Source organism: Chiloscyllium plagiosum, unplaced genomic scaffold, assembly GCF_037043375.1.
Source record: "Chiloscyllium plagiosum isolate Xiang-an unplaced genomic scaffold, Cpla_swu_hap1 HiC_scaffold_34, whole genome shotgun sequence".
In the NCBI taxonomy this organism is placed as follows: Eukaryota; Metazoa; Chordata; class Chondrichthyes; order Orectolobiformes; family Hemiscylliidae; genus Chiloscyllium; species Chiloscyllium plagiosum.
Genome location: NW_028270172.1, coordinates 33652844 through 33674175, shown reverse-complemented (window position 1 = coordinate 33674175; position 21332 = coordinate 33652844). Strand labels below are relative to the sequence as shown.

At 40.2% G+C, this 21332-nt stretch overlaps 1 protein-coding gene across 10 annotated transcripts in view; it reads right to left on the bottom strand.

Annotated features, from left to right (window-relative positions):
* The window catches only part of LOC122564399 (engulfment and cell motility protein 1), a 319775-nt gene that overhangs the window by 153316 nt on the left and 145127 nt on the right, over positions 1-21332 (bottom strand). For 8 of the 10 annotated variants that reach the window (XM_043719204.2, XM_043719200.2, XM_087978590.1 and 5 more), the window contains 2 exons: positions 17068-17146; positions 1341-1385 (listed from right to left, as the gene is read on the bottom strand). In XM_043719204.2, the coding sequence (XP_043575139.1) occupies positions 1341-1385; positions 17068-17146 (124 nt within the window). The remainder of the gene's footprint in view (positions 1-1340; positions 1386-17067; positions 17147-21332) is intronic. The other 2 variants (XM_043719205.2, XM_043719206.2) reach the window with 1 other exon arrangement.

The following is a 21332-nucleotide window of genomic DNA, read 5'->3' as shown; positions in this document are numbered from 1 at the left end:
GAAAGTTACGAGAGGCAATAGAAGTCTGAATCCCAAGCAAAGATGGCTGCCAATGGTGAAAATTATATTGAAAGTAAGCTTTAAAAAGAAATCCTTCTCTGCAAGTTATGTCAACATCTATTACTTTCATGAACTGTTTTTGATTAGCTGATCTCATTTAAAATTAACAACGAGCAAAATGCATGCAGTTATTTGCACAGAAGTTCATAATTAATTGAATGCCTTCAGGGTAGCAAAACAGCCCCAGATTGTGAAGCTCTACCACTTACTGATTGAGCAACATCATGAAAGGACAGAACTACAGATTTCAGTCCTGCCTCTACCTTCCTCTGTAAATAGACTGGATCAAATATAATTGTTTAAGAGAAATAAGGAATAAAATTAAAAATATATACACATTACAATGAGAATAATGTAAAAAGGGAGAATAGAAGAATCTTTCATTGAAAAACATAAAAGATTCATTATTCTTATTCTGGAAAAAGCAAAAAGAGAAAAGAAAAATATAAGCAGATTTAATTATGGTTAATCCCAGAAGAGCATGAATTCAAGAAGAACCATTAATGTTGTACAGCTCTTCAAGTTCATTGCACAGTTTCCCTGAACGAATGTGTAGAAATATTACATCTTTAAAAACAATATTTTTGTTATTATTATCCACCCCAGTGGGCTTCTTATCAGCTTTAAGCTTGCAAAACGGAGAGTAAACTGCACGCACTTTCAGATTGTGTCCCTGTTCTCATGCACCTACAGGTGAGGCGGCATCGGGTTCACTGAGTTGCGTCTCTCCCATTACTTACCCCCACTGCTGCTGGCTCAGGAATCCACCAGATCAGAAGTTCAAACCTGTGTCCATCCCTGCCCTGCAACATGAACTGTCAGTGTGTTGCCCATATAGCACAATTGTACTGCCTTGTTATACCTTTCATTTGATTTCTCTATGATTTTGTCTTTATTTTTGGTGATTATTCACAATTATTTTAATCAATCCGTTCATACATATTGGGACAAACCTCCAAGACAGGTGAAAGTTGAAGCCAGACTTCCTGGTCTGCCATTCAGTATAAGACAAGAAATTATTCTTTGACGTGCCAGTTTAGCAACTGGTAAACTAGGTAGAGGCAGAGAAGTCCAATGTTACTTGCACCAACCTTTGCAACAGCATTAGAAACAAAACAATTAAACAATATGATTTGTTCTCTGCTCATGTTTCTTTATTTAAAAAAAACTGGTACTTTTCAAAACTATGTGATCTTGAAACAGAAGACAAACACAGGACACATCAATCAGGGCAGGCGTAAAATTTGCTTAAGATGGAGTCAGGAAAAAGAATTACTTACAGTCTGAGAACAACTGAAGACACCAACATTACCCTCCAGATCAAGCTGTGACAGCAAGCAGCAAGAAAGCAGGAGGCAAAAGCTATTTGTTAGTAACACACATAAGTGCGGCAAATGCAAGGAATTAGAAGCAGAGCAATCAAACGTCCTGCAACTTTCTGACGATTCCATAACAAACAGTCCACATGAAACATACAGTACTGTGGACTCGATGCCTCCTAACCTCAGGTCTCTGCAGGTTTTTAATATCAAAACTTCAAATTGTTATAAATTCAAGCCTGCTACCTAGTTTCAGAATTACAATTAAGAAAGGAAAAAGAAGGTGAGCACTGATTTAAAACATAATCTTGCCTCAAAAGACGTAGGCGAATTATTACAAGTCTCTGATTGGGACAGTAATGAAACAGGAGAAATATCACATCTACACAACCATGTAATAAATGAGCAATTTGCAGCACTGAAGTTAAGTCTAATTAGCTCTAAATTGTTTCTTTTTCTTCCATGAGTACATTAATTCTCCAATATTTCAGGGAGGTTAGCATTAATGTTGACTTTCTTGGATCTGCACACAGTGATCACAAACAACCCTCACCCGACAAAAGAAACCTACCCACTTTTCCCTTGAGTGGTGGAAATGGAAGGCAAATCAGTCAGGTTTCCTTTAGAACTGTGCTCTGAACTGCCCTCACAGGTACTGACTGAACTTGTAAACACATCCCAGGAAAATCTCCCTTATTATCCTGTCACAATATTGCCTTCACCCTCCCAATGCTGGTTTAAACAATACTTTGAGAAACACTTGGATTAGATGCAGCAATTAAGCTATATGGCCCATTAACTGATTTGATGGCTTTTGTTTCTGTCTCCAGTCCAACTAAATAATGCTGGAAATAATCAGTAGCAACTTGTGGTTACAAGATATAGACTGCCGCTGTGTAGAATAGTAATGTCATTCTTACCTAGGAGTCAAAAGGTCGTAAATTGAGTCCAACTCCAGAGATTTCAGAATAAAATCAACACACATAGATGTCATGACACTATTTTAAAGAGGAACTGTGTGCATGCGTACGCACTCATGTGTATTGGAGGGAGTGGTTGTTGTGACAAAAATGATATCAATCAACATGACTAAAACTTAACCATTATCACATATGTTGGAGATTGCAATGTGCAAACTCACTACAATGTTTCCTAAATTACAATAGTGACATATCAAATGTGCTCAATTGACTGTAAAGTGCTTTGGCACATCTTGAGGTCATGAAAAGTGGATAAATCTTTCAAGTTTGCCTTTGTGTGTGGGACCACAAGAAATGGGAGAGATACTAATCAAATATTTTGTGTCAGCTTTTACTACAGAGAAAGACATGGAGGCGAGGGAATTTGGGGAAATAAATATCGATGTCTTGAAATCAATCCACATTACAGAAAAAGGTGCTGGAGGTTTTAAAAACAACATAAGAGAGGATAAATCTATTGGAACTGATCAAGTGTATTCCAGGACATTGTGGGAAGTTAGGGTAGAAATTGCAGGGCCCCTAGCAGAGATATTTGTATCATCTACGCCACAGGCGAGGTGCTGGAGGACAGCAGGGTGACTAATGTTGTGCCTTTATTTAAGAAATGTTATAAGGAGAAGCCTGAGAAACATAAACCAGTGAATCTGACATCAGTGGTGGGTAAGTGGTTGGAGCAGATTCTGTGAGATAGGACTTACATGCATTTGGAGAGCAAGGACTGATTAGGAGTGGTCAGCATGGCTTTGTGCATGGGAAATTGTGTCTCACAAAGTTGATTGAGTGTTTTGGGAATGTAAGCAAAAGTATTGATGAGAACAGAGTAATAGATGCTGACTACATAGAATTTAGTAAAGCCTTTGACAAAGTTCTGCATTAGTAAATTTAGATCACGTGGGATTCAATGAGAGCTTGCCAATTGGATACAAAATTGGCTTGATGACAGGAGTCAAAGGGGTGCTGGTGTATATTTGTTTTTCAGACTGGAGGCCTGAGACCAGCAGTGTTCCACAGGGATCGGTGCTGGATCCAATGTTGTTTGTCATTTATATAAACGATTTGGATGAGAATTTAGGAGACATGCTTAGTAGGTTTGTGGAGGCATTTGGCACATTTGCCTTCATTGCCAAGACCTTCAGGTATAGAAGTTGGGACATCATGTTGAGGTTCTACAGAATGTTTGTGAAGCCACGTTTGAAGTACTGTGTAAAGTTCTGGTTGCCCTGCTATAGGAAGAACACTATTAAATTGGAGAGGGCTTAGAAAGAAATTTCCAGGATTTTGCCAGCACTGGAGGATGAGAGTTATAAAGAGAGGTTGGATAAGCTGGAACTTATTTTCACTGGAGCGTAGGAGATTGAGGGATGATCTTATAGAGGTTCATAAAATCAAGAGGGGCATAGATACTGTGAATAACAAAGGTCTTTTCCTTAGATTGGGGGAGTTCAAAATCAAGGAGCATATTTTTAAGGTGTAAGGAGGAAGATTTAAAACGGATCTGATGGGCAACATTTTCACAAAGAGGGTGGTTCATTTAGAGTCACAGAGATATTTAGCATGGAAACAGACCCTTTGGTCCAACACGTCCATGCCAACCAGATATCCTAAACTAATCTTGTCCTATTTGACAGCACGTGGTCCATAGCCCTCTAAACCCTTCCTATTCAAATACCCATCCAGATGCCTCTTAAATGCTGTGATTGTACCAGTCTCCACCACTTCTTCTGGCAGCTCATTCCATTTGCAGACTACCCTTTGCATGAAAATGTTGCCCCTGAGGTCCCTTTTATATCTTTCCCCTCTCACCCTAAACCTATGCCCTCTAATTCTGGACTCCCCCATCCCAGGGAAAATACCTTGTCTATTTACCCTATCCATGTCCCTCATGATTTTAAACATCTCTTTAAGATCACCCAGCAGCCTCCAACACTCAGCCTATTCAGCCTCCCCCTATAACTCAAACCCTCCAACATTGGCAACATCCTTGAAAAGTTTTTCTGAATCCTTTCAAGTTTCACAACATTCTTCCAATAGGAATGAACTTCCAGAGGAAGTGGTAGATGCAGGTACAGTTACAACATTTAAAAGACATTTGGATAGGTTTAGAGGGATATGGGTCAAGTGTAGGCTAGCAGGACTAGCTTAGTTTAAGAAACTTGGTCGGCATAAACTCGTTGGTTTGAAGGATCTGTTTCCATGTTGCATAACTCTTTGACTCTGAATGCTGAACTAGTATTTAAATGCTTCAAACCTCTGGTGCTCTGTCCATGAGGCTATTGTCATCTTGGACTGCAAGTGAGGCAGGTAAAAGGATCCAGAATTTAACTTTGGAGGAGTGCCAGTCAGCAGCCTTGTCCAACAGATATTAGGTTGATGCTCCCAGTATAGATAAGGGCACAGGTCAAAGGAATGATAAGTGAATTGCCCAAAGCACTATGGCACTGAACACCATTCAAATTGGAGGAGAAAAGAGAAATGTAGTAATAGTTGTGGATACTACTGTTAGGGAAGTAGATACTACTGTCCACAGCAACGTCAAAGAGTCCCGATGGTTGCTTTGCCTGGTGCCAAGGTTAAGGACATCTCTTCTGTGCTTGGAATGGGAGAAGAAGGATCCAAGTGTCACGGTTCACACAGGGACCAATGACTTAAGTATAACCAGGAAACAGTTTGTGCTGAGGGATTACAAAGCATCTTGGGCTAAATTAACACACAGAATCAAAAAGGTAATAATCGGAAGATTACTGCCTGAGCTACATGCAAATTGGCAGAGGGTGAGGAAGACTAAAGACGTAAACGTATCGTTCAAAGATTGCTTTGCAAGAAAAGCTTCTGTTTCACAATTCCAAGAAAATGCAGTACAATGGAATCTGGATACGGTTGTGAATGAACATCAAAAGTTGAGGTGCAGTTGCAGCAAGGAATTGAGAAGGCAAATTGAACTTTGGCTTTTATCGCTAAAAGGGTGATGTTCAAAAATAGAGAAGTCTTGTAAAACTGTGCAGGGAGTTGGAGAAGCCATACCTGCAGAACTATGCACAGTTTTGGTCTCTACGTTTAAGAAAGGGTATACTAGTATTGGAGGCTGTTCAAAAGACATTCACAAGGTCAACTCCTGGGATGAAGGGATTGATTTATCCAGAACTGGTAAACAAATTTGGACTTTATTCATCGAGTTTAGAAAAATAAAGAGTGATCTTATTAAAACAGACAAGATTCAAGGGAGGCGTCATGGGGTAAATGTTGAGAAGATATTTCCACTAATGGGGGAATCCAGAGGACATTGTTACAGAATAAGGAGACACACATCTAAAATTGAGATGCAAAGGAACTTATTCTCCCAGTGGGAACATCTGTTTCTGTCCCAGAGAATCGTAGATGCTAGATTACTGAAAATTTATTAAGAAGACATTGATTGATTATTGAAATATCAAGGAGCTGTGGGCTTTGAGAAGCTGGCATGAAAGGCTAGTTAAGGCTTGGGGTAAATTAAGCCCATGATCTTATAATGGTTTGAGCAGCTAAATAGCCTACTCCTATTCCTTTTCCTCAAGTTCTCATTCTTCTAAACTCCAATGAATACTGGTCCACTAAGCCCAATCTCTTGTCACATGTCAGATCTGCCATTCCAGGAAACAGACTGGTAAAGAGACAAATTTATTCTCTTTGGACTGCTGCTTTCACTGCATCCTGAGATCCACATTCAGTACTACATACTATACACTCTTAACCTCTCTATCAGTATCATACCATCTCAAAAGCTGTGGTAGTCCCCAGTTTTCCAGTTCTTTGCCTCATTCAATGCCTTAACAAGAAACACATTTCCTTCCTTTCTGTTGTTAAAGAATGCAAGCTCCAAAGTTGATCAGATACTGGCAGCCATCTAGAATCTTTTTATTCTCCCCTCCTGTCTGATTCCACCCTCGTCTCTAATTCCACCTCTTGTCATACATTCAATATACCCTGGGACCTTCCACTCTAATTCTGAATGATCTGTACTCAGAAAATAACTGGTTTTATTCCATTACATCCCCATCTCAATGAATTTTGAGCATGGCATAACTTTAAACTCTTCTTCCATTGCCCTCACCACTGTGCCCACTTCTACTGGAGTCCTGGCAAATGAGATGAGCACTGATTTCGTTTATGCTTTCCATTTGTTTCCTCTCCCAGCTCCATGAAACTTTTCACTCATCTCCAATAATCCCCCTCCACCAGAATAGAGAGCTCCATATGGTGTGTTGCCTGCCTGGTGCCAGAGTGGGGAACATCCCTGACTGGCTTGAAAGGATATCGGAGAGGGAGGGGGAGGATCCAGTTATTGCGGTCCACATTGGGACAAACAACATAGGCAAGACTAGGAAAGAGGACCTGTTTAGGGATTATCAGAAACTAAATTAATGAACAGGTCCTCAAGGGTTATAGTCTCAGATTACTGCCTAAACCATGTGCAAATTGGCATAGGGACGCAAGAGTAAGGGAAGTAAACATGTGGCTAAATATACGGAGCAGGAAAGAGGAGTTCCTTTTCATGGGGCACTGGCATCAGCATTGGAAGGAGGGGATCTGTTCCATTGGGATGCTCTCCACCTGAACCAAGTTGTGATCAAAGTTTCAGCGAAAAGCGTAAATAAGATGGTAAACAGGACTTTCAACTAGAAAGTGGGTGTGGGGAAGGGTGGGATGTTAAAATGCCAAGAAGTATAATGGCTAATGGGAAACAAAGCAGCAAGTTAACATCTGTGACAGTCGATTCAACTGCATGGAAAAGTATGAAAAAATAATGACAAGAAAGGAGAACTCAGGAGAGGTTATTAAAGTCTCAACTATACATAATAAGACAAAGTGTTTGGAAAGGGTTAAGGATCAAACTTTAAGCCCACTGGATACGATGGCTCAGTGGTTAGCACTGCTGCCTCACAATGCCAGGGACCTGGGTTCAATTCCAGACTCGGGTGACTGTCTGTGTGGAGTTTGCACATTCTCCCCGTGTTTGCGTAGGTTTCCTCTGGGTGCTCCGGTTTCCTCCCACAGTCCAATGTTGTGCAGTTTAGGTGAACTGGCCAAGCTAAATTGCCCATAATGTTCAGGGATGTGTAAGCTAGGTGCATTAGTCAGGGGTAAATGTAGAGTAATAGGGTTGGGAATAGGTGTGGATGGATTACTCTTCCAAGGGTCCATGTGGACTTGTTGGGTTGAAATGCCTGTTTAAACACCGTAGGGATTCTATAATTGAATGATAATGAGAAGCGGGATGGTCAATACAGGACTGAAGGTGCTTTATCTGAAATGCACACAGCATACAAAATAAGGGAAATGAGCTTCTGGCACAGATCAAAATTGGTGTGGTGGGCATCATGGAGATATGATTGCAAGGAGATCAGATTTGGGAGCTAAATATCCAAGGATATACATCCTATTGAAAAGACAGGCAACGTGGGTGGGGTTGCCTTATTAGTAGAAATGAAAATAAATCAATAGCAAGAAACAAAGTAGAGTCAGATGATGTAGAATCTATGGTTAAAAGGTTAAAAACAACCCTAATGGGAGTTATGTATAGGCCTCCAAACAGTAGTCAGGATTTAGGGCACAACATACACTAAGAGCTAGAAGAGGCATGTATGAAAGGCAAGGTTACAGTGATCATGAGGGATTTCGATATTTAGGTAGACTGGGAAAATCAGGTTGGTAGTGGATTGCAAGAAAAGGAATTTGTGGAATGTCTACAAGATGGCTTTTTGGAGCAGCTTGTGGTGGAGCCCACTAAGGAACAGGGTAATGCTGGATTTAGTGTTGTGTAATGAGGCAGACGTGATAAGGGAGCTTAAGGTGAAGGGACCCTTTGGAGGTAGTGATCATAATATGACAGAATTTACTCTGCAACTTGAGAGGGAGAAGGTAGAATCAGATGTAATGGTATTACAGTTGAATAAAGGCAACTACAAAGCATGAGGGAGGAGCTGACCAGAATTAACCGAGAGAGGAACCTAGCAGGAAAGACAGCGGAACAGCAATGGCAGAAGTTTCTGGAAGTAATTCAGGAGACACAGCAAAAATTCATCGCTCGGAAAAGGAAGCGTACTAAAGGGAGGATGAGGCAACCATGGCTGACCAGGGAAGTCAGGGACAGCATAAAAGCAAAAGAGAAAGTATCTAATGTGGCAAAGGGAAGTGGGAAGCCAAAGAATTGGGAAACCTACAAAGACCAACAGAGGACAACAAAAAAAAAATAAATAGGAAGAAGATAAAATATGAGGGTAAGCTAGCCAGTAATATTAAAAAATTGCAAGCGTTTCTTTTGAGCTGTAAGGGACAAAAGTGAGGCAAAAATGGACATTGGGCCACTGGAAAATGATGCTGGAGAAGTAGTAATGGTGAACAAAGAAATGACTGAAGAACTAAGTACTTTGTGTCAGTCTTCACAGTGGAAGACAAGAGCAATATCCCAAAAATTCAAGAGAGTTGGGGGTCATAGGTGAGTCAAAGGAGAAAGTGGTAGAAAAACTGAAAGGTCTGAAGGTGGATAAATCACCTGGAACAAATGAGTTACACCCAGAGCTCTGAAAGAGATAGCTAAAGAGAGAGTGAAGGCGTTGGTGGTGATCTTTCAAGAATCACTGGAGTCAGGGAGGATCTCAGAGGACTGGAAAATCACTAAGGTTATCCCCCTCTCCCCTACAGGGCTGACAGAGAATGGAGTGGTGCTGGTGCTACTAAGATCCTGATTGCTAACTGCTACAGTTTACATGCTCAGAAAAGCAACAAGTGAGGAAAGGTGAGAGGAGATCACCAGCCATAGACTCTTGCAGGTTGTCCGAGAAATAAGGAATAAATTGAGCCCTTTACATGACATGGGACAATCAAAGTGAGAGAGAATTTTGCAAAAACATGGAATGGTTAGTCATCCTGCCCACATCCTGAGAACAATTGGATGAATACATTGGTAACAAAAGTGCATATATTTTGCATTAAGTAGCAGGTTTAGCAAACATATTCAATATGGAAATGGATGGAATTGTTCAGCAATGTTTAATTCATTAGGAGAGTCACTGTGCGTATTAATATGCTTTACTGAAGAGAGAAATGCAGCCTTTAGCCATGCATTATTAATTATGGCTATAAAGATCTGCACTCTCAAATGATCCTGAAAACAAATCCCAAAATTTGCCAGAATTAATACTTGCTGCTTCAAAATATTAGCATCAACATCAAGGGCTCTGTTAGTAAGGCTACGCATAACATTTACTCCCTTTAAAACAAATATACCATATCTTCAGAATGAAGCAATTTTTAAATTCTTGCCCAAGATGATTTTCAAGATTTAGAAATAGGGATAAGTGAATGATCATGCCCGAAAGCCTTTCAGTAACAGCACACCTCCAACTTCACAAAAAATATGTCCTTTAATTTCTCTATTAATTCACTCAGCCATGTTAGGTGGGAAGAGCATACATGAGGCTGTAGCCAAAAGCATAAAATGGGCCAATCACATTGAGTTTTGCATATAATAATATAATACTGCCTTTTACTAAAAGTCACATTACCCCAGGGCTCCTCCATATTGCTAAGTGCCTTAAAAAGATGCACGAGGTGTTTCTTTATCAGAGTCGTCTGTCCAGACAAAGTATAATTTATCACTAATCTACCCAGTCTACAAATCTACCATGCAGCAAGAGAATTACCATATTAATGGCAAGACATGCTGAATGCTGGGCAGCTTTTACACTTGAGGGTGTGAGACACTTGGAACCAGATTCACCCTGTACTAATTGATTGTGTTTCCGACTACAAATCATAGTCAGCTCTCAGGATGAAGAAAGACAGAATTTAAAAGATAAAGAGAGTGGGAAAATGTGCTTACACATTTGACACTGATTATTAATTATCAAGTATGGTGTTATATTAAATAGTAGCCATGTATGGACTTTTTAAACATTGGAATCTACTGGAATTTTTCAAAATATCAATTTGCTTAAATGATAATGATGACACAGTGCTTTGGACTTCCAAAAGGCACTGAACAGATTCTCATATGCAAGTGCTTTAAATAAATACATTGGTTAGGAAAAGCAGAAAATGAGAGAAGAGCTCAGCTGGTGTTATTTGAATACTTAGTGAGTTTTGAGAAGATTTGTAGCTCAGGTTGAGGTTTTGGATGTAGGTTTGCTCGCTGAGCTTGAAGGTTCGTTTCCAGACGTTTCGTCACCCTACTAGGTAACATCTTCAGTGGGCCTCAGGCAAAGCACTGCTGAAAATTCCTGCTTTCTATTTATATGTTTGGGTTTTTTTGGTTTGGTGATGTCATTTCCTGTGGTGAAGTCACTTCCTGTTCCTTTTCTCAAGGGGTGGTAGATGGGGTCTAACTTGATGTGTTTGTTCATAGAGTTCTTGTTGGATGTGAATACTGCTAGACTGTACACAACCTGCACATTAACAGGTTAACAACAAGCTGAACAACTAAATCCCTCATACTAACATATCAATTCAATCACAATTTATGTGCTTACTGTTTAGCTAATGATGAAGGTCTGGTAAACATCTCAGCCTTTCTTATTAAAGGAAAATCAGCAGTCAACTGTACACACTGCAGCTCAGCAAAGCTCACCACAAAAATCAATTCCATTTGTTCTGCACTGAATGATGTACCAACTTCAACCACCTCCAATTAATCAGAGCACCAACAATACATCAATATCGTTAAAGCTCCCCGCTGCAATTTGCTTCACTCACTTTCACCCAATTAGATTCATTCCAATATGTTTGTGGAAAAACATTAAAAAGATAGCGACATTGTTTACATTTGATGAACTTTTGATTACCAGGGAAATCAAACTACCAGGGAAATGATGGACATAAAGTAAAAATCAATCTTCTCATTCTCCCTATCGATGTAGCTGGCATTTATACCTATTCGGTGCTTGAACACTGAAGCTGATGCATGAATTTTGAAGCTGCCAGTAGAGGACCAGGAAATGGTCAACTCTCCGCTGTTAACTAGTTTTGTAAGGTTTCAACTCCTACCGATTGATGGTGCAACAAACAGTATCATAGCAAAAATAAAAGCAAATGATCAAATATCAGAAGTATCTTACTTTATCCTTGTATATTAGGCTGAAAATTTCAAAAGAAGCAATTAAAGAATAGTGAGAAATTTAAATTCATAGCACCATGCAGTAGAGGAGACTACCATTTAGCTTATGTACTTGTGTCCACTCATTGAAAGAGCTGTTTAATAAGTCCCATGCCCACATTCCTTCTTCACTGTTCTGCAAATTTTCCCCAGTACCCCTTTGAATGTTTTGACTGCATCTACTTCCACTACTCCTTTTCGAAGCATTCATAATTCGCTGCAGAAAAATAATTCTCATCTCACCCTCTGGTTATTTTGCCATTTATCTTAAATTTATGTCCCCTGCCAGTGGAAATAGTTACTCCCTATTTATCAAAACCTCTCAGTTTTGCCAGTCTTCCAATTCCTTAATTCAACTTTTCTCTTCTGTTGTCCATTCTTCTTCTGCCCAGTTTCTGTCTTTTTTGTTTACCTAATCTATCATTTATCTCTCTGGCTTCTATTTTTATTTGAGCTTTAAATGCTTTCTTTCTTCTTGCTCCAATGCAAGGGCTCGGGGCAGCTAATGATTTAAATCATTAAAACAATCAGCTTAAAAAGATAAGTCTCTGGTTGAAAGTAGGGTGACAGGCACAGCCACATCTTGATCTAATTCTGAAACTTATTGAAGCATCAAACTGAGATGGAAACAACTCGCACCATTTGTCATGAGGCCAGAGGGGAGAAGTGCCACAGTATAAGTGCCAACGATGTCCTCCTTATTTTAGCAACTGCAGTCACAGTTATTAAAATATGGATGCTCCTATTAGCCTCAACATTCCTCAGTTCTTGTAAAGCAAAGATAAAAACCTTGTTTCTCCAGATTTTAAACAGATCAAAATATTCCCAAAAATAAACAACTGGAAGAAACCCAAACTTCAAGGCAGCAATGAATAACTAACAGAAAATTACAAATGTGTCATGTCCCTGAAGCAGCTTAGAAAAGGCCAACGAATCCAGCTGTGTTGTGTGGGACATCAATGAAAAATTGCTCAGCAGCACTTCAAAGTTAGATTCAGTGAGGAGGCTCTGGAAACATTGGTGAAAACAGTTATGGATAGACAGAAGCAGGATTGCTTGGTGGACACAGGCAACAACTACTTTGAAAAATACATTATTGTCAATGTGGCCATCAATATGAGTGTATAGAGTATGGATAAGGTCAGAAATCTAAATTCAGGCACAGCATAACTATGAAAACAGGGCAGTAAATGCCGGACTGAGGACATTGTTCTTAAATACGCACAGTATATGAAACAGGTAAATGAGCTTGTAGGACAGGCAGAACTTGGCGGGTACAATGATGTCGGTATCACAGAGACGTGGTTGCAAAGAGATCAGGGCTGGGAATTAAATATAAGAGAATACACGTATGTCAAAAGGACAGATAGCTTGAAAGAGGGGGCAAGGTTTCTTTGTTAGCAAATGAAATGCAATTACATCAATAGCAAGAATTGATAGAGGGGAGGGCATAAAATCTTTGTGAATAGAATTGGGGAACCACAAAGGAAATTAAACCGGATGAGAGTTATGTACAGACGCCGAGCAGTAGTCAGGATGTAGGGAAGAAAATAAACCACCAGCTAGAAAAAGCAGTAAAAAAGGCACTACAATGTATTACAATAATCATGGGGGACTTCAGTATGCAGATGGACTGGGAAAATCAGGTTGCTGACAGATCCCAAGAAAAAGAATTTGTAGTATATCTATGAAATGGGATTTTTTCGGACCAGCTTGTGCTAGAGACCATTAGGGAACAGGTCATTCTGGATTTGGTGATATGTAATTCGATTATCGAGCTTAAGGTAAAGAAATCCTGAGGGAGCAGCGACCATACTATGCTAGAATTCACCATGCAGTTTGAGAGAGAGAAGCTGGAATCTAATGTGACAGTATTATAATTGAGTAAAAGTAACTATAAAGACATGAGTTGATTGGAAGGGGAACTTAGCAGGAAAGATGGTGGAGCAGCGATGGCAGGACCTTCTGGGGGAAATTCTGGAGGCAGAGCAGAAATTCATCCCAAGTATGAAGAAACATGATAAGGGGAGGATAAGGCAACCATGGCTGACAAAGGAAGTCAGGAACAGTATAAAAACAAAAGTAAAAGCATACAATGTGGTGAAGATTACTGGGAGGCTAGAAGATTGAGAAGCCTTTAAAAACAAGCAGAGGATAACTGAAAAAGTGGTGTGTGTGGGTAGGTGGGGAGGGGGAGGTGGCAGAGAAGATGAAATATGTGGACAAGCTAGCTAGTAATATATTTTTTAAAACTGCATGAATGTTTTTGATACATAAAGGTATGAGAGGGACAAGAATAAACATTGGACTGCTGGAAGTAAGGCTGGCGTAGTAGTTATGGCGAGCAAAAAAAATGGTGGAGGAAGTAAACAGGTACTATGCACCAATCTTCAGAGTAGAAGACACCAGTAGCATGCCAGAACTTCAAAAGAGTCAGGGGCAGAGGTGTAGTGAACATCAGTAAGGAGACGGTGCTGACGAAGTTGAACGATCTGAAGGTGGATAAATCTCTCAGACTCGATGGACTACACCCCAAGGTTCTGAAGGAAATAGTCGAGGAGATTATGGAGGCATTGGTGATAGTCTCTTAGGAATCACTGGAGCCAGAGAGGATCCCAGAGGACTGGAAAATAGCTAATGTAATACAAATTTAACACACCTCTTTAAGAAGGGAGGGAGGCAGGCAGTAGATGGAAAATTATAGGCATGTCAACTTACCTCTGTCATTGGCAAGATTTTAGATCCATTATTAAGGATGAGATTGCAAAGTACTCGAAACTGCATTGTAAAATAGGTCTGAGTCAGTCGACTTTGTCAAGGGAAGGTCATGCCCAACAAAGCTGTTAGAACATTTTGATAAGGTAACAAGCAAATTCGACAAAGCAGAACCAGTTGACTGATCTATTTGGATTTCTAGAAGGCCTTTGATTAGATGCCACACAGGAGATTGCTAAATAAGAGTCCGCAATATTAGGGGCAAAGTACTGGCATGGATAGAGGATTGGCTGCCAGGCAGAAGGCAAACAGTGGGAATAAAGGGGTCTTTTTCAGGATGGCAGCTGGTGATTAGTGGAGTTCCACAGGGATCAGTGTTGGGATCACAACTAATTATTAACAATCTGGACGAAAGAACTGAGGGCATTATTGCTCAGTTTGCAAATGACACAAAGCTGGTGGAAGAACAGGTGGTGTTGGGAAAGTGGGAGACTGCAGAAGGACTTGGACAGGCTAGGAAAGTCGGCAAAGAAGTAGTAGATAGAATACAAAGTGGTAAGGAGTGAGATTATGTGCTTTTGTAGGAAGAATAGAGGGATGGACTATTATCGAAATAGGGAAAGACTTCAGAAATCTGAAGCACAGACTTAGGAGTCCTAGTTCAGAATTCTATCAGTTGACATTTAGGGAGGCAAGAGCAATACCAGTGTTCATTTTGAGAGGATGAGAATACAAGAACAGAGATGTACTGCTGAGGCTGTATATGGCTCTGGTCAGACCGCATTTGGAACATTGTGAGCATTTTGAGCCCATATCCACAGAAGGATGTACTGGCCTGGAGGGGCTTCAGAAGAGGTTTACAGCAATGATCCATGGGATGAAGGGTGTATCATATGAGAAGCAGTTGAGGAATCTGGGTCTGCATTCAATGGCATTTAGAAGAATGAGAGGGAATATCCTTGAAATTTACAGAATGCTGAGGCACCTAGATAGAGTAGGCGTGGTGAAGATGTTCCACTTGTAGGAGAGAGCAGAACCAAAGGGCACAGCCTCAAAGTGAAGGAACTTCCTTTTAAACTGAGGTAAGGAGACATTTCTTCAGTCAGAGGGTGGTGTATCTAAGGAATCCACTGCTGTAGAAGACTGTGGAGGCCAAGTCATTTGAGAGCCTTTAAGACAGAGATAGGTTTACGATTTATCAGAAGACCTAGGGTTTACATGGAGAAAGCAGGAGAATAGGGTTGAGAAACATATCAGCCATGACTGATAGTGGAGAAGACTCAATGGGCTGAATGGCCCAATGCTGCTACTACATTTTATGGTTTTATGGTTAATAGGTGTCGGAGAAATTTGCCCAATAGGTCAGAGATCACAAAATACAGTTTGAAGTGAAGTTGACAAACAGTTTATTGCAAGCGATATCACTGGAGGAGAAACTGACTAGGCTGACACAGAATTGACAGTCTGCACAGATAGATCAGAATTTCTCTTCCCAGAGTTGAGGATGAGACCAGTTTGTTTATGCTGCACAATAAGGCTGATTAAGAAATAGGAAACTATAATGTATCAGGAAATAGAGTAATCAAATTGCAAGGATGCTAATTGGAAAAGTTATCGGATAAATGTTCTGTTCCTTCACACAATGCAACATCCTGACAGTGTCGATGGTTCCATTCCGCTTCACAGGTAGGTGTTAATGTCTCTTCTGAAGTAGTGAGGTGCTTCCATTGTCCTGTTCTCGGAGCATGTCCTTGTTAGTGCCTCTCTGTCTGACCTGCTCTTTGTGTGGCTTTGGTATTGCTGGATTGTGAAACTGCCCTCAGGTCTTTGGGCTAGCTGTGGTGCTCTGTCATTGTAATGAGCTTAAAGTGTATTTCCTTGTCTGTGTGGGCTGTTTGATTTGGCTTGCGAGCCTGCTTGGGAATTCGGGGTGTTTTTTGGTACAGTTTGGCCAATTTTGCTTTTGTAGGCCTACCGTGGGTTGGCAGATCTTTTCCCACAATAGGAGAGCCAATAGGAGAGATCAAATAATGATGACAGGTATCCTTCCTAAAAGGACATCAGTGAACCTTTTGTAGATTTTAAACGTGGCAATCTTATAGTTTTATGATTTTATTTTTACTGCTAGTCAGCCTTTGATTTACAGATTTTGAAATTGAGTTCAAATGCAGATATTGCCCTGAAATTTGATTTGGTTTTCTCTGATCTTTAGTCCATACTGCAGTCACCTTACTTAATACAAGAAATAGAAACAAACAAGGCATCAACAGCTGATCCATGAATTCAAATTCCTTGCTTCATAACCTCCGGTTTAAATTGGACAGATATCACGTAACTGAAGTAGGTGGCATAATGTTATAAAGAAAAAACAAGTGGGATAACAGATGAAAGGAATAGGAGAAGGCCATTCAGCACCTAAAATCTTTTCCACCAGTCTGATCTATATTTTAAGCCTTACATTGGTTTCATAATCCTTAAGACTTTTACCTGACCAAAATCTATCAAGGTCAGCTCCTAACATTTGCCACCAATAAAATCCAGCTATGAAAGTAAAATGGCCATACAAAGTCTTACAATAATTTTAGCAGCTGCAAAACAAAGGCGATGAAGCAAATGTAAAACAGGGAGATCAAATACACAGAAATCAGTAAATATCATCAAGACTTCGCTTGTATCACATAAAATAGTTAAAGTGGTGCAGCTCATAAATTTTGAGTTGTATGCTGAGTTGATAATGAGAAGAGTCATTGACCAGTTTTGAGGTAGAGGACAAGCATTGCACACACATACACATGCATTGTAATTGCACCATACTTGACAACTGATGAATTACTGGATACCAGATCAAAGGATTCTGTATAAATACCTGTCTCTTGTCATCAGGGGCTTTAAGGAAGAGTGCATTTATCACCGCGATCGTGTAAGTCTGAATGTCAGGATCCGACCTTTTGTGACCAAAATAACACAAACAACATATTAACATGGAAGCATGCTGTTCGTTTGTAGATTTCAAACAAGACCTATGTCATTGATTCTACCAGCAATATTAAATCACAATGATCAGATTTACATCTGTGCCCTCTGGAAAAAAAATCCAATTGCTGGCTGTGAGCCAGATGAAAGGAAAATGCCAGCTCTGCTTCTTGTTCATAAATCAATGCTGCTTTTCACAAGTGTCTCAACAGTTGAAACTTATTGTTTCTAACAACACTCCACTGTGGCCACAGTAAAGACACAATCTATTTGACCCAGAAGTAAGAAGTGCCTCTTGACGGAAGATTTAATGCTTTTGGAAGGTTTTGCATCTCAGTTCTCATTATTTTTCCTATTGTTTACAATAGGATTCTCAGTGCAATAAGCTATATCCAATTTAACATCTTAAAGGACTTTACCTGGAGGGAATGGAAAACAGAGTCCGAGTCCAGGACAGAGGCCAATGCTTGGAGGCAGTGAGGCCTCGTGCTCTGAAGTCCATGGACTCAGTGGAAAAAAGACCATAACTTGAGTACTTTAAAAACACTTTTTATTCTTATTCTGAACTACTTCAACTCAGTATTCCCACATTAGCCTATTTTGCTTTACTATTTTAATTACAGAGTCACAGAGCACGGAAACAGACCCTTTGGTCGAACCAGTCCATGCCAAACATAATCCCAAACTAAACCAGTCCCACCTGCCTGCTCCTGACCCATATCCTCTACCTGGGTACCCTGTGCCTAAGTTGGAACTGACAGGCAACATTACAAACTTTTCACTGCACTCATTCCAGTGCACATGACAATAAAGGCAATTCTATTCTATTCGTCTATAAATTACACGGCAGGACACTACTGCAGTACTAAACAATATACATGGACATATTTACTACATGTGTATGCAAAATTCAAAATTTAACATAATCTCTTTAAAAATAATATGAAGCTTAAAATGCGACACATTAGTCGTTAGTCTGAGCACTCTAATTCAACTCTATGTGATTTTAAGAAGGTACATATACTAAGAAGCACTTAAATGTCAAGTCCAACCTTATTTTAAATAGTTTTGGAAAATTATTATCAAGTCTCCTTACCAGTTAGAAGATCAGAGAATCACAGAGGACATTTAGCCCAGTATGCTAATGTTAGCTCTTTCACGAAGCCATCTGCCCCTTTCCCCTGACCAATTCTCTTAACTCAGAATTTTCTCCCTTTGTATTATGTATTTTATTATTCTTTCAGGCAATGAAGTTCTACTAATTAATCGCTGTATAAATCTGGTTATTCATATTGATGAATAAAAGCAGTGATTCCAAGACTAACCCTGGGAAGCAGCATAATGAAGGATTTATGAAGGGGAAATCATGCTTGACTAATCTTCTGGGATTTTTTCAGGATGTAACTCTGAAGATGGATGAGGGAGATCCAGCGGATGTAGTGTACTTGGACTTTCAGAAAGCTTTTGATAAAGTCCCACATAGGAGGTTAGTGAGCAAAACTAGGGCGCATGATATTGGGGGCAAAGTACTAACTTGGATTGAAAGTTGGTTGGCTGATAGGAAACAAAGAGTAGTGATAAACGGCTCAATTTTGGAACGGCAGGCAGTAACCAATGGGTACCGCAGGGATCAGTGCTGGGACCGCAGCTTTTTACAATATATGTTAATGATATAGAAGATGGTATTAGTAATAACATTAGCAAATTTGCTGATGATACTAAAATGTGAGGAGGATGTTACGAGAGTACAGGGTGACCTGGACAGGTTAGGTGAGTGGTCAGATGCAGTTTAATGTGGATAAATGTATGGCTATCCACTTTGGTGGCAAGAACAGGAAGGCAGATTACTACCTAAATGGAATCAATTTAGGTAAAGGGGCAGTACAAAGAGATCTGGGTGTTCTTGTACACCAGTCAATGAAGGTAAGCATGCAGGTACAGCAGGTAGTGAAGAAAGCTAATAGCATGCTGGCCTTCATAACAAGACGGATTGAGTAAAGAAGCAAAGAGGTTCTTCTGCAGCTGTACAGGGCCCTGGTGAGACCACACCTGGAGTACTGTGTGCAGTTCTGGTCTCCAAATTTGAGAAAAGACATTCTGGCTATTGTGGGAGTGCAACGTAGGTTCATGCGGTCAATTCCTGGAATGGCAGGACTACATTACGCTGAAAGACTGGAGCGACTGGGCTTGTATACCCTTGAGTTTAGAAGACTGAGGGGGGATCTGATTGAGACATATAAGATTATGAAAGGATTGGACACTCTGGAGGCAGGAAACATGTTTCCGCTGATTGGTGAGTGCCGAACCAGAGGACACAGCTTAAAAATAAGGGGTAGACCATTTAGAACAGAGATGAGGAGAAACTTCTTCACCCAGAGAGTGGTGGCTGTGTGGAATGCTCTGCCCCAGAGGGCAGTGGAGGCCCAGTCTCTGGATTCATTTAAGAAAGAGTTGGATAGAGCTCTCAAGGATAGTGGAATCAAGGGTTATGGAGATAAGGCAGGAACAGGATACTGATTAAGGATGATCAGCCATGATCATATTGAATGGTGGTGCAGGCTCGAAGGGCAGAATGGCCTACTCCTGCACCTATTGCCTATTGTCTATAATCCCTATTGTCCCGAAGATGTTAACCATTCAACTTTTGTTTTTGTTTCCACACAGCCACAGTCCCTTTAATCCATAAACTGGAATTTTGCTAACATGTTTATTGTGTGATCCTTTATGAATTAGCTTCTTAAAGTCCATAAATGCAACATCAATTGCAATGCCCTTATGAGCCCCTTTCAACACTTTTTATATAATGTGCCACTAACAAATCCTTGCTGGCTTCCAATTATTAGCCCATACTTTACCAAGTGCTAATTAATTTTTTAAGACATTCACAGGATACAGTAGTCACTGGTAAGGCCATCATTAATTGCCCACCCCCATTGGTACCCTTGAGAAGGTGGCAGCACCTTCTTCAACTGCTGCAATTCAATTGCTACAGTACCCACAGTACCATTAGTGGGGGTGGGAGGGGGCGATAGAGTTCCAGGATTTTGACCCAGCAACACTAAAAGAATAATTATTTAGTCAGGATGGTGAATGGCTTGGAGGGGGACTTGCAGGTAGTGGTGTTCTTAGGTATTTGCTGCCCTTGACCTTCTAGATAGTAGTGATCGTGGGTTTGGAAAGTGTTGTCTAAGAAACCTAAGTGAATTTTTGTACCAAGTTAATATCTCTGAAAAAGATGGCCTCACTATTAACATTAGTCTGGCAGGTGGGCGCTGGCTTCCCTCCATCTTTTGAAGAGATGTATAACACTTGTAACTCACCCAACCTCTGGCACCACACTCACATCCAAGGAGGACAGAAAGATTGTGGGCAGCTCTTCCGCTATTTTCATGCTTAGTTCCCTCAGCAACCTTGGATGCCTCCCATCCAGACGGTCACTTTTTTTAATTTGTCCTACTTTCTGGCTAGTGGTTCAACATTCAAATGGAAGCTTCTCGACTGGCACTATTTTATTGAACCTTTAATGAATAGTTCCATTTTAAACAGTACTGCTAACCATACTGTTTTGCCCTGGATAACAACACAAAATGCTAGTTTCTTACATGAAAATGCTGAAAAAATAGAATATTTAATCAGGATACCCAAGTCCTCCAATTTCATTCACCGCCTTTCAACAGAGAGCTAATAACCAGAGAGGATCACGGTTCTTCACCTATTGAAAGACCATGAAGTGTAACTTAAAAAGAAGGAATCTTATTTTCAGGAGGTAGTGTTTTGTATTCCTGTGTCAGAAATGCCCTTCAATTCCAGGTTTCCATCAATTTCTTCCTTTTGTTCACACAAAGAAAGTTTTTGAAAATGTTATTTTTCAGCACTTGACCCATTACAGCTAAAACACAACACTGAGAAGAGAAGCTGTAAAGAGGCCAGAAGCCTTCCCGTGGGGATCAAATGATTTATTGGATGAAGGCTCAAGTATACAGTTCTTGGAAGCTATGTGTTGGTTGTACTGACAAAAGGCTGAAGCAGATTTATCATTCACCCTCCTAAACACAACTGGAGTCTGAATCACAGAACATAGGAGGAGGCCAATTCAATATGTCTGTGCCAAATCTTTGAAAGAGTTGGTCAAGTTATTCTGTTCCTCTCTCTTGATCC